Source organism: Populus trichocarpa, chromosome 10, assembly GCF_000002775.5.
Source record: "Populus trichocarpa isolate Nisqually-1 chromosome 10, P.trichocarpa_v4.1, whole genome shotgun sequence".
Lineage (NCBI taxonomy): Eukaryota > Viridiplantae > Streptophyta > Magnoliopsida > Malpighiales > Salicaceae > Populus > Populus trichocarpa.
In genome coordinates, this window is record NC_037294.2 from 7,464,863 (window position 1) to 7,482,347 (window position 17,485).

Sequence of the window (17,485 nt, forward strand, 5' to 3'; positions counted from 1 at the left end):
ACCTGATCATTAGACCGGGTCGACCACTGGGTCGGGTTTAAAAACTATGATACTGAGTGTTGTAATCAAAGTACCATGAGTAGACCCAAAGAACAAATAATTTTGAATAGAAAATAAGAAATGGTGGAAATATTTTTTTTCTTTCTGTGGCTTTGTAATTTTGTTTGAAGAAGGTGTAATCATTTTTTACCATAGGATGAGGTTGAAAAAGATCATACGAAGAACCAAAATAGTCCAACCATTGGCGAAACCAGTTTGATAATTTTGATGTGTTTATGGAGTTGTTGAAGTAGAATAGCCAAGAATGACTATCCTTGGAGTTTTGAAGAAGAAAAGTATTAAACCATACCTGTTTGTAATCCCAATAGGTGTAGGAGCGGTAAAGGTTATGTAGTGTGGCTTGGAAATTTACTGAAAAAGAATTTCTTTGTGAAAATCTTGTTTCCAATTAAAAATGTGAAGGATTTTTTGAATACATGTAAAATATGCGGGTTTAGGATGTAACATTTCCATTTCTGGGATCAAACAACATAATTATACTACCAAATTTATGGGTAATTTTTTTTTCCTATTATTTAAGGTTTACCAAAATTTTGGTAGAGTCTCCCATATACTGGGAGATCCCAAGTTATCGACTATCGTCCTGTACACATCTTATACTCACATCTCAATCATATCGCAATCATAATGAGTACAACTCAATAATGTATTCAAGAATATAAATATGACTCCTAATTTATGCAAAAGAAAACTAGGGGACCTAAATATTACTCCTGACGTGAGTGAGAAGGACCTACAATTTATAATTTTTAGAATAAATAAAATAAAAATACAATAAAATAAAAAAGGAAAATTTACATAATACATGCATATATATTTAATCATATACTAATCCATGCACAACAATGGCTCTTTGAATTATTAATTTGTCTTCTATAATTATGTCCTTATTTATTCTTATGAGGATCACCCATTATTTTTCATTTCATAAACATCCCAAATTTCATCCGAAGTATATCATCATTCCACTTCTTTCTAATCTGGAAAGATCATTATCGATACTAATGACTCACATTAGTATCTATAATCGTTCATTCCGGGATCGACTAATAAAGTTCGTGGGAATGCTGACACCAACGTAACCCATTGATGTCATTAACTATTTCTGAACTGAAATAGTTAATCAGTGTTCCATATTACCTTGGGATATCCTCGGGCATGTCGATGTCAAGAATTTTTGACATCATTAGCTTTCACATCAGGAAAGCTAATCAAGTTTCATAGGTGTAGATTACATACCTACTACAGAAGCTTGGTATGCGTTGTCTTGTTGTTGTTGTACTCCTCCTGTTGTTCCTCCTGAATCACAAGTACCCATTATTATTCCATTCTGAATCACATTTCACAACATAGTAATAGAAATGGTGAAAACATTTGTTTCTCTTGTACCATTATTTTTACATTTACCTTCCCATTATTATTCTTTAGGATTTCGGTTCATTAGCAGTCATAACAAACATCACTAATTCAATTTCAAATGTGGTTTATTCTTTTTGGAAGTCAGGACATGATGCTACACAGTTTACAAAGGGAGGGAAAATGAATTCTATTCTTAACGTGGCTAAATTTTGTTGTTTTGTCAACTTGGTTAAATCTGCCAACAAGGGTGGCAGCTCAACCTCCCCTCAGATTGTTACCTATATATGGAGCTCTGGAGCTCCAAATTAAGCAAGGTCGGATCGTTGGAAAGTTAACATCTCAAACTATAACTTCTATGAAGGGCGATACTCCAGATTATGCCTCTATCTATGTCAATTCTTGGGCGCAAGTTAATTAACATAACAACCCAAATTTTTCTTAGTTTGGGTGTTCATTTCAGCACACAAACCATCATTTTTCATGCATTTCTTTTCCTTTCTTCATCCATTATTACTCACAGAATTTCATCCTTTTCTCACATTAACATTCACACATAAAGACATAGTTCATTTAGGGATTTGACTTCATAAAAAATAAATGTAACAAGGTTGTTCATATGTTTTCAAGTATCAACATATCATAATTTTATGAAATTCAACATTGTCTCTCAATATGCATGCTTAATTAGGATCAATATATTTCTCCTCCCTTTTTATTCATATTTGGCCGAAGGTATACAAACCTTCCCCTAGTTTCTTTGTACTCTAGTTGGATCAAGAATATCACTTAGTCTTTCTCTACCTCTTCCCCACACTTATCCTCACCTTAACATACCTAGAAATTTTCTCAACTTAACCTAGAGCTACTGTTTTCATGTATGCAATTTACCCAAAATGTTTGAAATTGCTATAGGAAGGTCTTAGGTTTGTTCTAGTTATGCTTTCTGCTCCTTGGAGCCCCTTCTCCCTTAAATATTTTTATTGTTCTTCTTCTATTCTCTTGCTGCTGCCAGCTCTTTCTTGGCTTTCTTCTTCTCTTATCATGTCTTTTGATGTCTAAATCTTCCCTCACCCTCCTAGTTTCTTCTTATATGGTGGATTGTATGTGGTTCTCCTTGTTTGTTCTTGAGAGAAAATAAAGAGGTAGTGAGTGCCTCTTCTTCTCCCTTTTTCTTTCTTTTCTGTTGTTAGCTCTCCTCCTTCAAGGGCTGGCGGTTTTCTTCTCTCTCTCTTTCTTTTTTTGTTCTTTTGTTTTTATCCCTCGTTTATTCATACCTTTTAAGTTTGGTCCTCCCCTCTTTATTTCTTCCATTTTAGGTCCCCAAATCTCTTTTTTCTTATTGTGTGGGTTGCCGACTCTCTTCTTCTTCTTTGTTTAATTGCACTATTATTATTATACTCACCATAATGATTTTTTTATATAAGTGTGTTTCTCAGGGGTTTACATAGGATGATTTTGCTGAAGTTTAAAGTGTTCAAATCTGGTTGATCCTGTTATTTCAAGGATTGTCATATAATAAGGTTGGGGTTTTGTAAAATCCCTTGGTTTATAATTCCAACCTGAAGGAAAAATCCTTAAAACTGTTATTGAAGGATCATGATGAAAATATATATCTTCAATAGACAAAATATTTTAGAAATATTGTTTTATAATATATTTAGATTTTTTTAAAAAAAATCTTTTTGTTTTGAGATAAATCACTTTGAGAGTTATGTAAAGATTGAAGCAAGGGGTTTTAAGAGTAAGATCTTCCTTTAGTTTTGGAAATTGGTTAAGAAGATTTATCTTCCTATGAGGATTTTTGGCGTATAGTATGTAGAGCCAGAAGTAATTCTGGATAATTTGAAATGGAATATACCCAAGTTTATACCTGAGAAAAATGATTTGTTTCTTCTTATTTGGTAATCATATCAATCCATGATTTGATTGGTTTTGTAGAAGAAATTCCTAAAGAAAATAGTTTTGAAGGGTGTAGGCATTTTGAAGATTCTAGTTTTTGTTGTGGGGCTTTACCCTTGTCTCTAGATTTTGATGGCATCAAAATCTATTTTGAAGAAATTCTTTAGTTGGAAAATCAGGTATAAAATTGGTATCTCATTTTATAAATTCTTTATCAAAATCAAGAATACTAAGTATAGCTTGCCATTACGCAAAAATCTATTTTTACACAGTGTTTTGAACATATTTTTGTAAAACCTCTTTAGCTGATTTACAATCAATACGCAAAAGAAACTTTTAGTTTAATAAATCACTCTAAAATTTTTAAAAAAACATGACAATTGAAAGAATTTTTTTATGGTTGAATAATTTTTTTGACAATCATTCCAATATACAGATGTAAATTGAAGAATATGTAAGTATACTACCATAACCTAACTCTGAAGCATTTGTTTCAACTATTTTGGGAGATAAATGATTGGTTATGTGTAAGTAAAGGGTTTTGTGTTCCTTTTTTTAATTATTTTTTAACAATTTTAGAATGTTCATCAGACCATGTTACATGATTTTTTTCTTAACCTATTATGCGATGGTTTTGCTAAATGGCTAATGTTTGGATACAAATCTAAAACATAGTAAAAACTCTCTAAAAATATTTTGCATCTAGTTTTTGTCAAGGATTTTGTATGATTGCATTTTCAATTTCTCATCTATAAATTCTTCTCTTCTTTCCCTTCATTTCTACTCAACCCATACATTCAATAGATATAGAAGTGTCTAGAAATGGCAGGTTCCTCATGTCATCACATAAGAAATATTTGTGTTTTCGGTGGATCCAGTCTTGGGAAAGAAAATGAGTTTTTAGAATCAACAAATCATGTTGGTCAGGTACTAGCTGAGAGAAAGATTCATTTAGTGTGTGGGGGAGGTAGCCTTGGGTTAATGAGAGGTGTGTCAATAGCTGCATTTTAAGAAGCAGTCAAGTTTTGGGGGTCGTCCCCAAAGCTTTAGCAAAAGGGGACATCATTGGAAAAACAATTGGAGAGGAACTACAGGTCTCCACAATGTCTGATCGAATGAATGCGATGTTTAACCATGTTGATGCCTTCATTGCTTTACCAGGTGGTCTAGGCACATTGGAAGAGATCTTTCATATTTTCTCTTGGGCCCAACTGCACATTCACCATAAACCTATAGGTTCGTTAAATGTTAATGGTTTTTATGATAATTTGTTGTCTTTTCTTGATCAAACTGTGGAACAGGAATTTCTAACATCTTCGACACGACAAATCATAATCTCTGCTGCTACTGCTGAACAATTGATTGACCAACTACAATCTTTCATCCCTGTAATTAATCCCTCCATGAGTCGCATAAATTGGTCAACTAAGGAAAGCCGTAAAAAGCTTAGATTGGATTTGAGCCTTCATTTGTGAAACCTTGTGTCTTTTGGTTTTATTAATAGCATAGTATTTTATTTTTTTATTTCTTATATTTGTTTAAATGTGTTTCAGGTTTGTCAGTGTTTGTTGTTTCAGGTGATTCTTCTATACTCTATCTTTCTACCTTATGACATTGAGGACAATGTCTCATTCTGGTTGGGGGGAGAGGGTAGTTGTTGACATTAAAAAAAAAACTAACTAACTATTTTTGCTATTATTAAAACCATATGACAAAACTGTTATTAGGATGGCAGAGTAAGTAGGAATTTTATTGACTCTTGAGACGCATCTTAGTAAATAGTCTTATCAAGGTCTATCCGAATACTTCTTGAAATATTCAGGTTTACAAACTCTCGCATTGTTATCACTTGATTCTGCTCATATACTCATTTAACAAGTATTCTTAAACCTTCATTTTCACACACACACACACACACTTTAACATATGATTGTGGGTTGCACATTGGATTATTGCATTATTTATGTTCTTTTATTAAAGGTAACAACTAAGGGAAAGGGATAGTATATAATTTGCAAAAAAAAAATGATGATATTGATGATAATAAAAAAGTAGATAAGTTTGGTTTCGTAGCCTCCCTAACCTAAGCAATTAAACCTCAAGGGGTGTTTTAACACCTAATACCCTAAAGTCAACTGACTTGGAAGCTATTGGTCCAACGCTTGTTACATAGGTTAAGGAGAAAAGCTTAAGGGAATCAAACATTGCACTATCTACATATCAGTATCTGCAACCCGAGTTATTAAGCTCGTAAGGGTGTCTTAACACCTAATCCCCTAAGACCAATTGGTCTGGGAGTCATTAGCTGAAAGCTCGTTACATGGGTTAAAAATGCATTGTGTTTTAAGTTATATGTATATATATTAAAAAAGAAAAAAAGAAGATAATAATCTCAACCCAAGGAAGTTAACCTTAAACATTAGAACAAAAATTTTGTTTTCTTCCAAGTAAAGTCTCATAACTATGTGTTGATATATTAAGCATAAAAGAAAGGTTTATTTATATCTTGTTTAAGAGGTATTGAGCAGATATAAAAATTTAATGAGAGTTTTATCTGGATAGATTAATGGAAGTTGAATGATGAATGCCTTGCTTTGTGGAATTTGCAAATTGTTTTTCTATTTTAACGCTTTGATTACTAGGGACTAGTAATAAGCTGGTTGGGGGGTGTGATTAGTACTTAAAAGTGTATTTTTATCAAGGTTTTATATCATCATTTTGCACTTGAAGTATCAATAACTCCTTAACTAAAGCATGTTTTATAATAACAAGTCTGATACTATAAGATACATTTAATTTATGGTAAATGTTCATCTTAAATGCAGGTCTATCACATAAATGAAAGGATTGATTGATGAGTTTAAATACTGAAATTGAAAGGATAAAGAGAGGGCTAAACTTAGAAAAGAGATGTTGGTTCAGTCCAAACTAGAACACTGTTCGGTCATTGGGTCATATCTGGAGCTATAGATCTTAGATTTAGGTTTGCTCTATATGTATGGAAAGCTAAGACATAGGCCTAAAACTTTCATGGGAGTCCAATATTTAAAAAGGTCGTTTTCAAGTCCAAATTGTAGCAAAAACGGAGAAGTCTGAATCTGTCTTCCGGCCCAGATATTGTTTAGTGTTCAGCCCATATCTCGAGTTCTAGAAGTCCAAATGACCTCAATTTTTTTTCCTAGAAAGCTGAGACAATTTCCTAGAACTTTCATGATTTAAGTCTGTTCAAATTATGACGTTATCAATGACGTGTTGTTCAGACAAGAAGATAAGGATTGTCACCAAGTCAAGATGTGGCCACCCACTCAACAATTAGTCATCAAATCAATAGTTCCAAATTTTTGCCTATAAAAGAAGGCATTTGCCATGCATTTAGGCATCTTGATTTTCAGATCAAGATCATGTTCTTGCTTCCTCTCTTTATATTTTGTAATGCTTAAGTTTTGTTTATATTAATCTCTTGTTTATGCTTTTCATTTCCTTTCCTTTACTTAGTTAACTTATATCTTATTTATGTTCTTATCTTGTTTATTTATGTTTCTCTCTTTCATTATGTTTAACTAAGTTTATTATGTCAATGTGAAAAGGTTACGCTAATGGTGTAAGAATAATTATAGTATAAACTCAACATGGACCTTAATGTTTGATACTAAAATGTTTTATATTTGTTATCTTGTTCACTTTTAATACTTTGCTTGTTAAATAGTTAATCTAGATTTATGTTGTATAACCCTTGGTACAACAAATACTTGGCACTTTCATAGCCCAAACCGTATAGTATAACCGACACATGTGCTATGAAAGGAACTTGATTTGTTGTTAACATAAGTTATAATCATGAATGCCTAACAACATTTACAAGTATTAGCATTATTCGAATAAGATAACTAATGTAATCATGTTAACAATTTATAATCCGATTGGAACCTCCTTTATGTGGTTTCCAGTTCAATAATAAGAGTTTATACTATACTTGTTTGAAATACCATTAGTGGATCCTCTAACCTTGACAATTGTTTTTATCATTGTTTAATCCTCATATCAATATCACATCTCAAAGCTCTCTTTACTACTACTACTACTACTACTACTACTACTAGTATTATTATTGATGTTGTTATTATTGTTGTTGTTGTTGTTGTTGTTATATTATTGTTATTTATAATTTATACAATTAACCTCCCTGTGGTTCGACCCCGATCTCGCCGGTTATTTATTACTTCGACACTCCCGCACTTGGGAGAAGACATCAATCTTTTGGTCGTGTCATAGTTGTTGTTCTATTTTTTGTAAAAATACATCTTATTTAAGATGCATAAGCTGAGTTTTGTTTCAAGAAATCAAAGTGTTTATTTGATGAGTATAAATAGAACATGCTTTGATTAAATTAAGATTTATAATTTTTAGTTTTTCTAGGAATGGAAAAACAAGTACTTTGTAAAAATCATTTTGAAACTATTTTTTCTTTGATACAATCTAAATCTGCACTTATATCAAATAAAATGATAGTATCTATTTGAAAATCATCTGAAAAAACCATTGTAATTTTTATCAAATACCTTTTTGAAGTAATTTGAGTTAAAACATAGAGAAAATCTTCAGAAATATGCTCAATGTTTGTAAATGCATGATTTCCTAGGTCCTATTCTATATCATGATTAGAACTTGATTCTCTATCAGAATTTGAATCATTTCTTAGTTTTGCAAAAAGGAGTCGTAATATGGTAAAATCTTTTTGTTGAGCTTATTTAATGTTTCTAAGCTCAGTCTTAATGGTTTTGATTTCATATTGTAATTCTAGGATAGTAGCTAGAGGTTCGAATTTTTTTTCTTTTTATTGAGGATTTTTGTAAAATTTTAAGTATTTGTACTAGTTGAAGGTAGAAGGGAATGAATTTGAACAGGTTGTGATGATTTGAGTTTATCAAAAGTATTTAAGAGTTTGTCTAGGTAAGTTTTTTGTAGCTAAGGATTATCAAGGCGTGTGATGGCTTCAATGATGAATTCTTGTCTCTCGTAAAGACATTGATTTGTCTTGAAATGTGGTCAGAAGAGTCTTCTGAGTCAAAAATAGATGTTGTTAACTCATTAGTTTGTAGGGGTTTTTAAAAAGCGTTTAAAGGGTTTGTTTCAGTTTCAGATGCTTCAATTAAAAGAGATTGGATATGATGAATAACTTCTTCTTCTAATTAAAGTTCATGGAGTTTGGTATTTACACGGTAAAATCTAGAAGTATGACCTCTTTGGCCACATTTGTAACAAGTAATGGTTTTGAGGTAAAATCTGGGCTTGGATTTGAAATTTCTTATTGGTTTTTTTATTAAAGACTTTATAGTAAGGTTTGGATTTGGTATGAAAATATTTTTTGTATTTGTGGGTTGATTATTTGTGAAGTGATTTAGAAGGTTTTAAGTAAGGCTTGGTATAGGTACCACCACAGGTTGTTTTTTTAATGATAGCTCAAACTGTTGATAAAAACTTCTTAACTCTTATCTAGTTTGTTTCATTTCCCACTTAAGGTGTTTTTAAAGTTTAAGATTTTGACAGATTTTGAGACCTTTCTTTTAGGCGAAACTAAAAAGTTCACCATATATTAGTTGGTTATAGGGGATAGTTTTATTGCTAGAGGTATCTTTAATTTTCTTTTTAACTCTCTCTCTCTTAGAAGGTTAAGTAATCTAACAAGAATTTTTTTTCTTTTCGGAAAGGCTGATTAGAGTCTTCTTTGAGCATAACACGAGTGAGAAAGGTGTTTTTGTACCATTTCAAGTCACTAAGTTTTTTACACCTAATGTTTGAAAGAAGTTTGACATTTTATCCTTTAAAAGGGATGGATCTCCTATGAAATGCAGAGAAATAGTTAATATCAGGGTTGATACTGCATCTTAGATAATGGTTCTAGATGGCTCAAGGATTGTGTTTGGTCTTCATAGATTTGAATGGATTATAGAATTTTTTATTGTTGAGTATTAGTGAGATGTTAATCCCACCATCCTTTTAATTGACTAGAAAATCATGTAATTAAAAGTTCAATTTCGGCTTTGTCTGAGGTACCAATCTAGGTTTTGTAAGCATTGTCAATCATGGTCATTTAAGTTTTTTAGGATGTTGTATTCTATCATTCCATCAATGTTCTATTCATAGAGAGAAAAGGCATTAAACTTATGTTGGTTAATAATGCCTTGTTCACTTTAGATTCCTATGTCTGGTCCAGCATCAGTTGTTTTAGGTGTGGGATTTCTCCAACTAAGTTTGTTTATTTTAGGAATTTTTTCTCGGAAGGCTTTTTCTTCAGCAGAAGTTTGGTTTTTGTCATGTTCCATTGTGTTTACATGGCTTGTGGAGGTTTGAGGGTGGTTACTGATTTGGGGTGTGTCAGGAGCAATTAAGATGGAAGAAGAAGCTTCAAGGTGATTGAGATGGTTCTTGATAGCTTTAAGAAAATCTTTTCTGTTATTTTGAATTTGAGTTTGACTAGTTGTAGTGACTTGGTATGATTTCAAAACTTAGTTTTTTAGCTTTTGTTAAATAGGTTTTGTAGTTTCAACAAGAAAAAATAGAGACTTCTTGATATGTTTTTCTATTATAGTTAGTTGTTTTCCTATGGTGTTAAGGTTTGTATTGGTGAAGTTGTTTTGTTGTATAATGTGTTTGGTATTGGTGGTATGGAGCAACTTTGTAAGGAGCAACTTCAATTGTTTGGTTTTTAAGAGGGATTTTGAGGTTTCTTAAAAGAGAATGTTTAGATTCAATGGGAGAACCATTTGCTAGTTTCCAAATAAGGGTTTTGTTCCTTGTTGTAATGGGACATGCATATTTTATAAAAAGGTATGCAATATAATTTTTAAAAGTATAATATAACTTAAACCAATAAAAAAAATATAATTTGTATTTTATGTAATGTAACAAAATCATAATAACTTTTTGTATTTCTTGTCTTTGTTTTAGAAAATTAAAAAAAAAAACAAAATCATTTTTTAGAGCTATGGTTACTATAGAAATCATCAACAAAATATTTTTTATTGATGATTTATTCTTTTTAAAAAAAGCATTTAGTTCACTTTGGATATTCTCTATTATAGCAGAGAAAGTTTAAGAGGTGGGTAAAGAAGATCAATTATTTTCTAGTTTGTATATAAAAACTTGGGTATATTTGTAGTATAATCTGCATTTTAGAAACTGGTACTAGAAATATCATAGGTTGATTTTCTAGATGGGTTTGTATGGTAAGGTATATTTATGATAAAGAGGATCTTAGAGATTCTTCCTAAATTAAAAGTACTTGATGAAGATGATTCATCTGAAAATCTAGAACTAATTGAATGTCTGTGGAAGGTTAGTTTAACCCTGCCATCATTGTATTGGGTTATTTGTTTATGTCGGACATTTAGTTGTAGGGGTTGTTGAGGCTTAGGTTAGGTTGCTCCTTTAAGGATCTAGTTTTTTGGTAAGGTTACATCTTTTCATTGGATGACTCTAGGTACAACTATGTTTGATTTTGAAATGTTTATTTATAAAAGTAAGGTTTCACTTTTCTGAGATTGAAATTTATGTTTGATGGCAAAGACAGAGAACATAGCTTTGTAATGGATTTTGAAGATCAAAGCTACTAGAATTGATCCTTTAATCATATTATAATTATGAGTTTTTATTTGTAGGATTATACTTTGTAGTATATTTTTTTTTTGGAGAGAGATGGTAAGATTTAGGTAGCAGTCAAATAAGACAGAACCATTACATAAATTGGATACTATAGAGCTTAATAATGAATCTTGAAAATTATGGAATATGACATCTCTAAAGCCTACAAAGATAGAAGTGTTTAGATCTTTTTTGGTAATGGGCTTTATTTGTACTTGTACAAGACCAATATGAATATATTTATAGTTTTTGGCTTTATGTTTTTATAAGAATTTTTGGGAAAGAAGTTAGATGATTTCAAAAGGTTTTATAAGTTGTATACCTCTTTCTTTAGTTTTAATAGTAAAATCAGTTTTGAAAAGATTGAATGAAAAAGTTTGATAAATTTGATTCTTTTAAATTTTTGATATTTTTCAATCATTAATATTTTTTTTTCCTCAATGATAATTTCTTTACAATTAATAATTTTTTTGTTCTCAATAAAATAAGATGTAGAGGAGACTAAAAAAAAGTAATTCTACAAAAAAAAATTATAATCCATAAAAAATTATTTAGAAAAATAGGCTTCAAATTATATGAGTTTGTTGCCCTACTTCACTTTTAATTGAAAAAATAACATAAAAATTTTGATTGAGTTAAGATTTTAAGATTTTAAATTTTTAATTAAAAAAATATTAATTGATGGATTTTTTTTTCATTTTTATATTAAAGAACAATTAATGCCATATCCACTGCAATTCGCACCTTTTCGCCCCTATATATACACTAAAAACCACGATTTACCAAGTCCAAAAACTTGCAACTCCGCAAGCACTCCGGCGCCACCAATAATATAATATTATCGGTAGTTAATTATCATACTCGAAGGAGATCGATGGAGGTCACCGGGGATAATTTACTAACACCAGAAGATTCAAATCAAATCCATGGAGACATCTTGGAGTCAATATTCAATCACGTCCCTCTCGTAGATCTCGTTCCTGCCAGTTACGTGACCAAGTCCTGGAAACTTGCAGTTTCCACTTCTCTGCAGGGAGTTGGTGGTCGTCGTCGTCGTTGCCCCAACAGAATCAAACCATGGCTCCTAATCTACACCCAGAACACGAGGTTTCCTCACTCAACAACAGCACACGCTTACGATCCACGTTCACACGTTTGGATCGAAATCCATGAGCCATCTATCAAGTTCATCTCAGCCCTCCGATCATCTCACTCCACTCTCCTCTACATGCTTTCACCTTCCAGCCTTTCTTTGTCTTATGACCCTCTCCACCTCACCTGGCACCACATCAAGGCCCCACTCATATGGAGAATCGACCCCATTGTGGCCATGGTTGGAAAACGTGTCATCATCGCCGGTGGAACCTGCGACTTCGAGGACGACCCTTTAGCAGTCGAAATGTATGACCTGGAGACTTGCAAGTGGGAAATGTGCGAGTCCATGCCTGCGATACTCAGGGAATCAGCTTCCTCCACCTGGCTCTCCATTGCAGTGAACTCCAACAAAAACAAGATGTATGTCGTGGAGAAAAGCACGGGGGTGGCTTACTCCTTCGATCCCAGCATCAAGGCATGGCAAGGACCCTACCATCTGCGCCCCCCTCAGACAACAAGTACTATCTCCCACTGCTTCATTGGATTTGCCAACCATGATCGTCTGATTTTTGTTGGTATAATTGGAGATGATATCAAAAGCATAAAACTGTGGGAGGTGGATGGGGAGTCATTAGAGGTTTTCAGAGAGATTGGAGAGATGCCAAAGCAGCTGGTAGAGAGAATGAAGGTTGTTAGCAGTGAAGATGATGCTGAGAATACGATATACTTTGGTATGCCGACGCCATCCTCTATAGGTGTGAGTTTGATGGATGATCTTGTATACATATACATAAGCAGTGTTGGAGGGGCTATCATCATGTGTGAGCTTAGCGGAGATCACAGTGGCGCGTGTAGCTGGACCAGTGTGAAGAATATAACAGGGATTGATATTGACAGATGTAAGTTAACCCAGGGAACAGTTTTGGGCTGTTCAAGGGTGGGTTTGGATGATCTGGATAAGGCTCTGCGTGAGAGTAGAAAATTTCATGTGAAAGAGACGGTTTGATTCTTGACAAGAGTCATGGATTCAATCTGGATAAGATTTAGGGTCATTGATTTGTCATTTCCATTTTTTTATATGGTGAAGTGTTTCTTTAATATACTTTTTTTTTTTATCTATTAAATGTCTTTTATTTAATTTAGTGTGTATTTAATAATACAATATTTTTCAATTGAAAATTAACGTCAATAAATTCCTTCTTTGCTTAAATTCCCTCTTTACTTTTTGGTTTATATTTACATTGGTGTCTGAACCAGCTTGTGTAAATCTCGATTAATCTCACGAACCCTAAAGTTAACGATCATGTAAATCTATAATGGTTATCATATTAGCAACCACAAGACTCGAACTTGAAATCATAGGATGAGCAAACCTTTTAATCTTCAATTTTTATTACTAGTTACCTACTAGATGGTTCCCTTTATATTTTTTGCTTTTGGTAATGGAGGAATTTAATAGCTTGTTCAATAATATTATTACGAATATTATATATCATAGATTATAATAATAGATAGTGCTATTGGATCATTAAATTAATTTACAAGGCTTGTCCAGTTGAAGCAGTTGGTGAGCGGTTTTGTCTAGGTTGGTAATTACAGGAAGTGGTTTGTTAAGTTCCTAGTATCAAGTCAAAGAAGTTTACCGACAATATCCGTAACGACGGGTCTAATCATATTTTACAAATCTAAAATCAAGCAATGATCGATCCACCAACTATATTTTGACTCTTTTCTAGTTAGAGTATGAATTAAAATGACAATAAAAACGAAATTAAATTAAGTGGCAACTTTTTATCTTGTTTTTTTTTTGTTCGGTGGTTTTAAAATATTTTCTGAAACTAAGAACTCTTCAAAGTCTTGCAATTGAATGATTTTTTTTTGGTATTGATGTGAACTTTACGTCGTTGTATTTTAATTTTAATAATACAATCTTCCCGATACAGGGGGTGTGTGTATACGGGTGTGTGTGCATGTATATTGTTGCTAAAAGAGATTCAATTATTTTCTTATATTTTTTTCCAATATATATGGTTAAAAATACTGAATATGCATGTGATATGCAAATCAAGTTCTACAATCTTATAATTTTTTTTATTTATTATTAACGTGAATGTCTAAGCAAGCTAGCTTGCATGCATCTCACAATCTCATGTTATTAAACTTATATCGTGTATTAAGTTTATGGGGATTGATTTTATGGTAAGGAATTTTATTTATTTATTTATTTTTACTTTCTAATCTTATATTTTGTTAAGAGTGATATCTTTTTTATAAAAAAAAACATTCACATATCAATTCTCTGATTAGAGTATGAATTAAAATCACAATAAAATTGAAATTAAATTAACTGGCAACTTTTTTCTCTTGTTTTTTTTGTTCGGTATTGTGGTTAGTCAAGCTAAGAATAGATTAAGGATATGTTTAAAATATTTTCTGAAACTAAGAACTCTTCAAAGTCTTGCAATTCAATGATTTTTTTAGTATTGATGTAAACTTTAAGTCGTTGTATTTTAATTTTAATAATACAATCTTCCCCATACCCCCTGTATACGGGTGTATGTATATATATTGCAATATATATTGTTAAAAATACTGAATATGCATGTGATATGCAAATCAAGTTGTACAATCTCAGAATCTCACGTTGTTCATGGGAATTGATTTTATGGTCAAGGGATTTTATTCTTTTTTTTTTTTACTTTCTAATCTTATATTTTTCTAAGAGTGATATCTTTTTTTTATAAAAAAAAAAATTCACACATCAATTCATATTAAATCTTTTTCTTTGAGCTATATGGATGGCATGCATAAAATCGGCTGTAAATATGGCCTGCAACCCTACCATTTAAATTAAAACCATCATGATGCTACCAACATTTTCCGACGAGTCCATTTCCCACCCACCATAAATCCAGGCCCGTTTCTGAAGAAAAATGTCCAAGCCAAGCAGTGGTCCATGGTAGCCACATCCACTGGTGATGGGTCCTTTTGAAGGAGACATCATTAATTTCAATAACGATTTTATCTTTTCTGTTAACTTCAAAACTTCGTCGTGCTTTCAAACCGGTGGCCAGAGGCGAGCAAAAAAAAAAAAGAATCATTTGAACAAAAGAATTCGTCAACTTCTATGCATGTCCCGATGCACAGGTGTTATAACAAAAACGATTTCAAAATATTTTATTACAGTTTAATTTTTTATTCTTATCCTTTTAATAACTTAAACCACCTAAGATGGTATTATGCAGCCCCCTTGGTATATATAAAAAAATCAAAACAAAAAAACAAAAACTCAAAAATTCTTTATAACTATATATATTTTTTATTATTCGCAATAAAATAATGGAAAAAAAAAATCACAAACCTTGATTTTAGAAATATTTTGGATTTTTTACACAAGGCTTTGTGATACTTTCGAAGAAGTTTTATGGTGAATCTCATAAATATGAAGGGTAATTTGTTTTCTTGTCTCAAAATAATAATTTAATCAATAAAGTTGTTGACATGTGAGAGGCGTCGCACACTTTGAACAGTGCATGTAGCACCTCCCAATAACCAAATAATTTTTTCTATAGTGTCATTGGATGAACCACCGTGTCCTCTTCCACCAACTATGACGCATGTCATCGGTGTGACGGTTTGTCATTGATTGGCTTTTCCCCTCCCTTTTTGTCCCTCTTCTCGCCAAAAAATGCAGGTCTGTTCTTTTTTTATCTGCTATTTCAATTTCAGTTCTTATTTTTTTTATTTCTAATTTTTTTATCATTTTATAGAATTTTTATTTGTTTTCAATTTAATCCTTCAATTTCAATTTGACATATTATATTTTTCCAGTTTGATCCTTATTGTTTAGATTTCTGATTTTTCTCTTTGGCCTTTTCGTGAAGAAATTTTTATTTTCAATTTAGTTCTTAATTCTAATTTGTTATATATAATATTTTTTTTCAATTTGATCATTCTTCTTTTAATTTTTTATTTTTTCCTTGGCTCTTTTGCTAAGGTTTTGTTGGTTTTCAATTTCATCCTTCTATCAAAGTCTATAATGTTTTTTTTTCTAATTTGGTCCTTATACTTTAGGTTTTTTTTTCTATTGTTTTTTTTTTTGTTTTCAACATAAACTTCTTATCAAAGAATTGTTCTTGCTTACTAATTTATTTATTTGTTTATTTTCATACTCATTCTTTTGATTGCTATTTTTATTTTAAATCCTTTCATGTAATTGAGTTTTTTTTTTTCATTTCATCCTTCAATATTTTATTTGTTAAGGGTTGGACTTCTTGATTTTTTTTCATGTATGGTTCTTTTGGTGAAATGAATCGTGTCATGAATTTTAAAAGTTATCTATTGCATAGCTTTCAAACCTGATTTTGAGATAGACACAAGACAAGTCCCAAGTCACGGGTCAAATGGGTTGAATCGGGTAAAGGTGGTTGACCCGAGTCAACCTATTTTTATTTTATAAACATATAAGAATCACAATGTTTTGAAGAAAAAAAAAAGGTTAAAGGGTTTTGAGTATGTTTTTTCAAGGCTGATAGGGTTGCAGGTCGATCCTATTTTTTTACCAGGTCAATCCTCCCCTATTTTTGTTGGAACCCAACCCGACCTAGGTCCTATATCACCTAGGTCATAGGTCAAACTATCGATTTGGGTCGGGTTTTAAATAAATGATCTGTTAAGTTATCTTGATCTTGTTACCATAGCTACCTAGAAAATAGTTTGTTAAAATGCGAATTATTCAAGTTGTTATATTTTTTATTTAAAACCCTGAAATATTATGTAACTCTATGTTAGATTGTCCAAAAATAAATGTTTAAATTTTAAATACATAAAGGAAAATGGGCAAGGTTAATAACTGATTCATTTTTCAAATGATATAGTATTTTTCACGTTTACCTTTTCTTTTGTTCATAAAACTATGCTTTTTTGTAATTATTGTCATGAAAATTAGTTTACTAAATCTAAGACATTATTTAAAAGATACTTCCATTAATTTGAACAATGTCCTTGCCAAAGGTCACTGCAAATAAAAAAAAATGAATATATTTGGATATTTAGATCAGCTTCGAGTATTTTTATTCTATAATTTTGAGAATTTATTATTTGGATATTTAATTATTTATTTTAATGATTTATTTTAATTTTGATGCTACCATAGCATCGACACATCAGTTTTTTATTTTATAAAGTTTTTTTTATTTTAAATGAAAAATCAGAGTTTTGATAAGAGTATATAAACTCGATTCTCTATTTAAAAGCTCACATCTCAAAGAAACAATTGAAAATATTTACAATTCAATTAAAACGAAACTCTCTTTTACTCATAGAGTTATAATTATAATACATTTTTGCATGAATTATATATGTGGATGATTCGCTTTACTGACATTTGTTTTTTAATATTTTATTATACACAAGTATGTAGTTTTTAATT

General features: G+C 31.3%; 1 protein-coding gene across 1 annotated transcript; it reads left to right on the top strand.

Annotated features, from left to right (window-relative positions):
* The first annotated feature begins 11,738 nt into the window (after nt 1-11,738).
* Nucleotides 11,739-13,264, top strand: LOC7460772 (F-box/kelch-repeat protein At1g23390). The gene has a single exon (XM_002315649.3). The coding sequence runs from the start codon at nt 11,834-11,836 to the stop codon at nt 13,058-13,060; it is 1,227 nt and encodes a 408-aa protein (XP_002315685.1). The 5' UTR covers nt 11,739-11,833; the 3' UTR covers nt 13,061-13,264.
* The last annotated feature ends 4,221 nt before the right edge of the window (nt 13,265-17,485 follow it).

Excerpts from the sequence above, each read along its gene's own strand:
- LOC7460772 (XM_002315649.3), top strand. The coding sequence starts at position 11,834 with ATGGAGGTCACCGGGGATAATTTACTAACACCAGAAGATTCAAATCAA.